Source organism: Melospiza georgiana, chromosome 3, assembly GCF_028018845.1.
Source record: "Melospiza georgiana isolate bMelGeo1 chromosome 3, bMelGeo1.pri, whole genome shotgun sequence".
NCBI classification, from domain to species: Eukaryota; Metazoa; Chordata; class Aves; order Passeriformes; family Passerellidae; genus Melospiza; species Melospiza georgiana.
Window position 1 is genome coordinate 15,721,269 of NC_080432.1, and position 7,659 is coordinate 15,728,927.

Below are 7,659 nucleotides of genomic sequence, written 5' to 3' on the forward strand. Positions count from 1 at the left end.
GCGGGGCCGCGGGGGGCGCGGGGGGCGCGGGGCCGCCTCCCGCCGCTGCTGCTGCTGCTGCCGCTGCTGCTGCCGCCCCCGGCCGCGCCGGCCGCCCAGGTGAGCGGGGACCGGGACCCGGGAGGGGCTTTGGGGGCTCCTCTGCGCTTCCCGCTCGCTCCGCGCTGCCCGAGAGCCCCGCAGCGCTGCCCGCGCTCCTGCCCCGGCAAACAGGTGGGCAGAGCCCCAAGCCGCGCTTAAACTGCACATGAGCTCTTTTCGCTGCTTCTGGGCTCTTTTCGCCCTTCTTACCCCACACCTGAAGCTGCCCCCGAGCAAAGAATCCCCGTTTGGGGCTTTTGGGGGGGGGGATTTTCCAGCTTTCCGATGGCTCAGCATCCCGCCGGAGCTCGCGCTGGCTCTCGGAGCTAAACCCAGCCCTAACAAAGAGCTGTTTATTAAAGCCAGCGTCGCGCCAGCATCTATTTGCTTTTGCCTCCCTTCCTCTGGGCTCGGGGTATCCCAGAGCTGCCAGCACAGCCCGGCTCATCCCCCCCGGCAGCCCGGGACCCCCGGACCCGCTCCCGGGGAAGCAGAGGACACCGAGAGCCTTGCTTGCGCTGCTGTGTTTGTCCTCTCTCAACCCTCAGCAGCTCTTTGGAAACGGGAATCATTCCACAGGGCGGTTGTGGAAAGGGGGGGAGAAATCCCTTCGACCAGGTGGGGCAGAGCCCACCACCTCCGCTGGCTTTCCCGGAATTCCATAGCCCCCAGCCTGGTCCCTGTGCGCTCTCTCCCCACATTTCTGAGCTCTGGGAACGGCTTTGCTCTTTTTTCCTCGGTTTGAAGTCAATTCCGCAGGAATCCCATAATAACGGTGCCCGTCTCCGGCATGAGTCAGTCCCGTGGGAGCGATCGGTTTGCAGGCAGGAGTCCCACCAGCGTTCCTGGCCCCGGCAGAGCTCACAAGACAGCTGTTTTCCTCTTCTTTTGTCATGTGGAAGTGGGACAGGGCTGGAGCTCCTGCAGGATGAAACATGAGTTATAGCATCTCTCCCACAAAGCGATCCCAGCCCTGCCTGGAGCGCAGGCCTAGGTGGAAAAAACTCCTGGATCTGGGGGAAAACACAAAGTCAGGGCGCTCAGGGAACATCGGATGCTGCGGAGCTCCCGCGCCAGCCTCCTCCCACGGGCAGCAGATTGGCTCCTGGGAGGAGAGGCAGCACAGGGAGGTCCCCATCCCTGTCCCCATCCCTGTGTCCCGCAGAGCTGCCTCAGCAGGCAGCAGCTCCTGGCTGCCATCCGGCAGATGCAGCAGCTGCTCAAGGGGCAGGAGACGCGGTTCTCCGAGGGGCTGCGCGCTGTCAGGAGCCGCCTGAGCACCATCCACGCCTCCCTGGCCAAGGCCGCCCCCGAGCCGCCCGCCGGTGAGTCCCTGGGACAGCATTCCAGGGAAACTGCAGGTAAAGGGCGCCTTGGAATGATAGGGCCCTCTCCAAACTCATCCCTTTCCCATGACCTCGCAGCCGCCTGTCCTGCCCTCCAAGCCCCTGCGGATGGGAGGAAGTTCGGCAGCAAATATTTGGTGGATCACGAGGTTCACTTTGCCTGTGACCCAGGATTCCAGCTCCTGGGCTCCAGCACACGGATATGCCAGGCCAACGGCAGCTGGACAGGGCAGGAGGCCCGCTGTGCAGGTACTGCTCGTTGCCCGCCCTGGGATGTGCCTTGGAAAAGTGGATTTGTATAAACATGGGGGGGATAACGGGGTGCTCAAAGTGGGGAGGGATCTCGGCTCCCCCATAAAGTTCCAGCGATGGTTTTGGGATTTTTCTGTTTTAAGGAAAACTGGGAATTACAGCTGGAGCAGCTCAGCAGGAGAGATGAGGGGAAATGGTATCATGGCTATGACGTGCCTGGTGTAGGGTACCAAAGCATCCCGGTGTGTGCAGCATTCCTGAGCCTTGCTTCCCAAAAGGAGATGACACAGAACGTGCCTGCTTTTCCCGCAGAGATCAGAGAGTGCTCGAGCAGCCCCTGCCAGAACGGTGGGACGTGCCTGGAGGGTCTCAACCACTTCAAATGCCTCTGTCCCCCGCAGTGGACCGGAACCACCTGCCAGTACCAGGCTCAGACTGGTGGGTGACCCTTGCTGGGGCATAAATGGGAGCATTTCATCCCCCAGCTCATCCCAGCTCCCCATCCCGCCGTTTTCCCGCAGCTCCTCCCACCTGGAGCGTGACAGACGACCCGGCCTTCAGCCGGCAGCCCCGCTGTGCCCAGGTCGCCCAGACCCAGCAGTGCAGCTGCGATCCCGGCTTCCACATGAGCGGCACGGCCTCCAACGGGATCTGCCAGGGTGAGCCGGGACACGGCAGCGCTGCGGGGCTCCAGGGTCACGGAATCACATCGGGAGGGAGCACAGTGGCTCGGCCCCACCATCCCCGAGCACACAGCACGGGATTGTGCCCAGCTGGTTCTGGAATATCCCCAGTGACCGGCTGATGCTCCAAGCTCCTTCGGGAGGCTCCAAGGCCTCCATCCCATCCATGGATGGCTGAGCTCAGGCCGGGCCCAGTGTCGCCCTCTGCGGGACACCGCCGGTCACAGCCCGCGAGCCGCGCTCCCATTCCCGGGAATCTGCCATCGGCCCTTCCCAACCCGCATCATGCCCGCTCCTCCGGCCCTCGCTCGCTCCATGGGTTTTCCCAGGAGTATGGAGCGAGATCCCGGTGAATCCCTGTCCCCGCAGACCTCAACGAGTGCGAGGTGTACCGGCAGCATGGGGGACCCCGGCTCTGTGCCCACGCCTGTGTCAACATTCCCGGCTCCTTCCGCTGCTCCTGCCCTGCTGGATACGTCCTGCTGGGCGACGGCAAGAGCTGCGAAGGTGAGGAGGCTGGAATCCACTCGGTCCCAAGTGCTCTGCCATTTTCCCCCACTTTTTTCTCCATATCCAAGGGAAAGGCTGGTGTAGAGGGGAGGGGGATGATGGAGGGATGCTTTGCAGGATGGCAGCGGATGGAGGATGTTTGGATTGGCAGGAGCTCCAGCTGGATGCGGAGCTGGGTGGGGAAAAGAATCCCAGGGTTGTGCTGGGGAAGGCAAAACTCCACCAGAGTGCTTCAAAAGAATCCCTAAAAATGAAAATAAAATGCTTCTCTGGAAGCATGGCTGCTCCTCTCCCTCTCCTCCTCTCCTTTTCCCTCTCCCCTCTCCTTTACCTCTCTGGATGATGGAGCAACACTTTGGGTCTGCACCTCCTTGAAGACAACCCCACTGTGGCTGTGGGGAATGTTCCTGGAGCAGGGAATTCCTGGGAAGAGCCAAAAGTAATGTTAAACTTCCAGAATTCCATGATCAGTTCAGAGGGTGGCAGCATCTCCCCCAATCCAAGGGAATTGGGGTGCAGGTGGAAGGCAGCGGGTAGGAATGGTGGGAGGCCAAAACTGCCGAAAGCCTCCTGAAAAACAGGGAATTTTTTGTGCCCTGAAGTGTTGATTGCTGCAGTTCAGGGTGAGAAAATCCCTATTTCCCCATTCCTCCCTGGTTTTCCTGTGCTGCATGGCATCTCACTAATGCTCCCAGCAAATCCTCTGCATTCCAGCTCCTGCCAGGCGTCCCACGGGTGCTCAGTAAATAAAAAGGGACCGGTGTTTCCAAACAATCAAGCAGAAAGTTTGGAAAAGCAGCTGCCTTCCTGCTGGCAGAGGGCTGCTCTTAACCCATGCTGGCCTGGGGCAGAGCCTGGGGAGAAGGGATGGAATTCTGGGATGCTTCTGTATTTTTTGGGTCACATTTAACCTGTTTCAATGTGTTTTTGCCTATCTTCTGATGGAAAGCTGAGCTCAGTTGGGGGCTGCCAGGCCCTGACGCCGCTTCCCCCCCCTGTTTTCCAGATATTGACGAGTGCTCCCTATCCCAGGATAACTGCACAAGCGGGAGCACCTGCATCAACACCGGGGGGGGATTCCAGTGCGTCACCCCCCAGTGTCCCCCGGCCGCCGGCAACGTCTCCTACGTCAAAACTTCCCCCTTGTAAGTGTGGGGCACAAAACCCAAAACCTCCCCCTTGTAAGTGTGGGGCACAAAATCCAAAACCTTCCCCTTGTAAGTGCAGAGCACAAAATCAAAACCTTCCCCTTGTAAGTGCAGAGCACAAAATCCAAAACCTCCCACTTGTCAGTGCAGGGCACAAAATCCAAACCTCCTCCTTGTAAGTGCAGGACACAGATTCCAAACCCTTCCCCTTGTAAGTGCGGGGCACAAAATCCAATACCTCTCCTTTGTAAGTGTGTGGCACAAAATCCAAAACCTCCCCCTTATAAGTGCGGGGCACAAAATCCAAAACTTCCCCTTGTAAGTGTGGGCACTAAATCCAAAACCTCCCCCTTGTAAGTGTGGGGCACAAAATCCAAAACCTCCCCCTTGTAAGTGTGGGCACTAAATCCAAAACCTCCCCCTTGTAAGTGCAGAGCACAAAATCCAAACCTCCTCCTTGTAAGTGCAGGACACAGAATCCAAAACCTCCCCCTTGCAAGTGTGTGGCACAAAATCCAATACCTCCCCCTTGTAAGTGCGGGGCACAAAATCCAAAACCTCCCCTTTGTAAGTGTGTGGCACAAAATCCAAAACCTTCCTCTTGTAAGTGCAAGGTACAAAATCCAAACCTCCCCCTTGTAAGTGTGGGGCACAAAATCCAAAACCAAAACCTCCCCCTTGTAAGTGCGGGGCATAAAATCCATGCATGGCATCCTTATGGATCCACAGCACGGCATCTCTATGGATCCATGGCACGGCATCCCTATGGATCCAACGCCGACGAGGTGGGCATGGATGCCGCATCCCCAAAAACCTCTCCTTGCTTTTCCTTCCACAGCCAGTGCGAGCGCAACCCGTGCCCCATGGAGAGCCGCTCGTGCCACCAGGCGCCCAAAACCATCTCCTTCCACTACCTGCCCCTTCCCTCCGGGCTGCAGACGCCGGCGCCGCTGTTCCGCATGGCCACGGCGGCGGCGCCGGGCCGGCCGGGCCCCGACAGCCTGCGCTTCGGCATCGCGGGCGGCAACGAGCGTGGGCACTTCGTGGTGCAGCGCTCGGACCGGCACACCGGGGAGCTGCTGCTGCTGCAGAGCCTGCGCGGGCCCCGCACCGTCCACGTGGACGTGGACATGGCCGAGTACCTGGACAGGGCGTTCCAGGCCAAGCACCTGTCCAAAATCACCCTCTTTGTCTCGGCTTATGAGTTCTAGGGGTGGGTCCTGCTCCCTGCTCAGCATCCCGTGGATCATGGGGAATGTCCGGGTTGGAGCTGCTCTGCAGATGTCCGGCCTTCTCAGCTCTGTCCCAAAGTTCTTCTTCCCATGTGGATTTATGCCACCAAATGAGGTGGACAAGCTCATCCTCATCCCAGCTCCAGAGAGATGATGTCCTGCAACAGCAGATGGAAACCGCAGCCCTGATTTTCTCTGAATTCCCGTTTTTTCCTTTAGGAAGCGGTGAAGCCAAGTGTGTGGGAAGAGGGAGGCTCATGGCCTTTCCTGCTCCCCTCCCTTGTTGCGCCCGGTCCTGCTCCCTAAAAACACACTTCCACTTCCCTCTGCATGCTGAGAATCCCCCTGGCAGCCTGTAGGGATTGAGGCCTGGTGCCTCAATCCCCTGGGATTGATCAGGGCTGGAACACTCCATGAACACCCACCTGGGTGCCCTCCTTGGCAAATGGGGCAAAGGAGGAATTCCAGGGCTATCCCTGCTCCTTAAACCTCTCAAATGGGGATCCCCCATGGATCCTCTTCATAGCAGAGCTTAGCTGCGCGTGGAAGTGGGAATATTCCCTGCTCCATCAGTCAGAGCCTCCATCCTGGCATAGGAATGCTGGGAAGAGCTGGGATTCAGCTTTTCCCAGGAGGATTCACCCTCCTGCTTGTGCATGTTCTGCATGTTCCCTCATCCCACTGGATTTAGTACAATTAAAGGATGATGTAAAGGATGTCACTGGAGTGAAGCACCTGATGGATGTGTGGATGGGGGAATTCTCACCCGGAGCAGTCCAAGGGGAATTGGGGTGTGGGAGAGCAAGAACCCGTTATCCATGGTTTTATTTTCCTGCTTTGTTTTGTTTGGGAGGGGCTGGCTGATAGCAGGGGGCTCATTCCCACTGGAGCATCCTCATCCCTGAGCATTTCCAGCCTGCAGCATCCTTCCCTCCAAGGAATCCTCACCCTGGGAATCCTCATCCCTGAGCATCCTTTCCCCTGGGAACCCTCCCTCCATTATATCCTGCTGAGAGGCACCCGCTAAAACCATTCCCACTCCTTGTCCCAGGGAAAGAGACTTCCCAAGATGGATCTGTCTCTTCTGAGGGATTGAGCTCCTGGATTTTTGGGGGGTATAGGAGCCTGGGAAGGGGTTGGATCTCTCCAGCAGAACAAGAAGGGACATTCAGGGCTGTTGTCGGCGGATGGAGGATGTTTGGATTGGCAGGAGCTCTGGCGGGACGTGGAGCTGGGCAGGGAAATGCATCCCAGTGTTGTGCTGGGGGAGGGAAGGGAAAACTCCAGAGTGCTTCAAAAATATCCCCCAAAATTAGGAGAAAATGTTTTTCTAGAAAATGCTTTTCTAGAAGCATGGCTGCTGCTTTCCCTGCCTGGCTGGACATGTTCCTCCAACAGGCCATGACCCCGTTTTGGGATGATAACAAAATCTGGGAGCTGAACACCAGGAATTTGGGAGAGGACAAGCTCCTGACAGGGCAGAATAGTTTCCATCTGCTGCTTTCTCCGGATAACACAGCTGGAGACGGGCGCCTGGACCACACTCCCGAGGCTTTTCCTTGCGGCACCATCCCAAACTGACAACATTTTCCTAATTCCCGAGGCCAGGGTGAGCTGGTTTCTCCCTTCCAGCCCTGGAAAAGTTTAAGTTCGGCTCTTTGCCTTTCTCAACCTCTGGCTGCCATTCCAGTTGACTAAAGGAGACTTTTTCCCTACCCAGAGCAGCTGCTCCGGCATCTTTCAGACTTCCTGAGGTTGGAATTTGCAGAGAGAGGTTCTTCCGCTCTTGAAATGCAACTTTCATTTGGGATAATAATATTTGGGAGCTGAAAAAAATAGCAGGAATGCTTCTGCTTCCCTTTGGTGGGCACAGCGGGCCCCAGATGTGCTGTCCCAAAACCACCATTTCTCACCCCAGATTATTTAACCAAAAATTCAGGATTTTTCCTTCGAGTCCAGATTTTCCTGGACGATTTTTTTCCTTGCCTATGGCCTGGGGAGATGATGCTGAGCCCTGTGGGTATCAGCTCCAAGGCTCAACCTGTGCTGATTGGGCTAATTAGTCCTAAGTAACCCTAATGATGCTCCCCAGCCACCACAACCTCATCCCCTGTAGGAATGGTGTTTTCCAGCCTTTTCTTTGGATTTGCCTGATTTCCCTGATGATCAGCGTCCTGTTTGCTTTGCTCAGGTGTGTGAGGCCCAAGGGAAATGACTCTTCCCTGAAGGATCTGAGGCTCCTCCCGCCCGGAATCCCACGAGAATCCATGCGAGTGTTCTGCCCTGTTTTTATAAAGTTTATTCGGTCGCTAGCACTGGAAAAAGCTGAGCCCCGTATCCTGAAAAGCCTCGAAAGGCAGGACAATATACAAGATACAAATGCAACTTTTCCCGGGGAAGTTTGATT

General features: G+C 57.1%; 1 protein-coding gene across 1 annotated transcript; it reads left to right on the forward strand.

Moving 5' to 3' along the window:
- The first annotated feature begins 418 nt into the window (after positions 1–418).
- On the forward strand, positions 419–5,968 carry FBLN7 (fibulin 7). Its single transcript, XM_058020474.1, has 7 exons — positions 419–1,406; positions 1,506–1,676; positions 1,992–2,117; positions 2,201–2,338; positions 2,732–2,869; positions 3,879–4,017; positions 4,859–5,968. The coding sequence occupies exons 1-7, from the start codon at positions 1,136–1,138 to the stop codon at positions 5,229–5,231; spliced, it is 1,356 nt and encodes a 451-aa protein (XP_057876457.1). The 5' UTR covers positions 419–1,135; the 3' UTR covers positions 5,232–5,968.
- The last annotated feature ends 1,691 nt before the right edge of the window (positions 5,969–7,659 follow it).

Excerpts from the sequence above, each read along its gene's own strand:
- FBLN7 (XM_058020474.1), top strand. The coding sequence starts at position 1,136 with ATGCTGCGGAGCTCCCGCGCCAGCCTCCTCCCACGGGCAGCAGATTGG. Across the intron at positions 2,118-2,200 it reads CCAGTACCAGGCTCAGACTG|CTCCTCCCACCTGGAGCGTG; the intron begins GTGGGTGACCCT and ends GTTTTCCCGCAG. Across the intron at positions 4,018-4,858 it reads TACGTCAAAACTTCCCCCTT|CCAGTGCGAGCGCAACCCGT; the intron begins GTAAGTGTGGGG and ends TTCCTTCCACAG.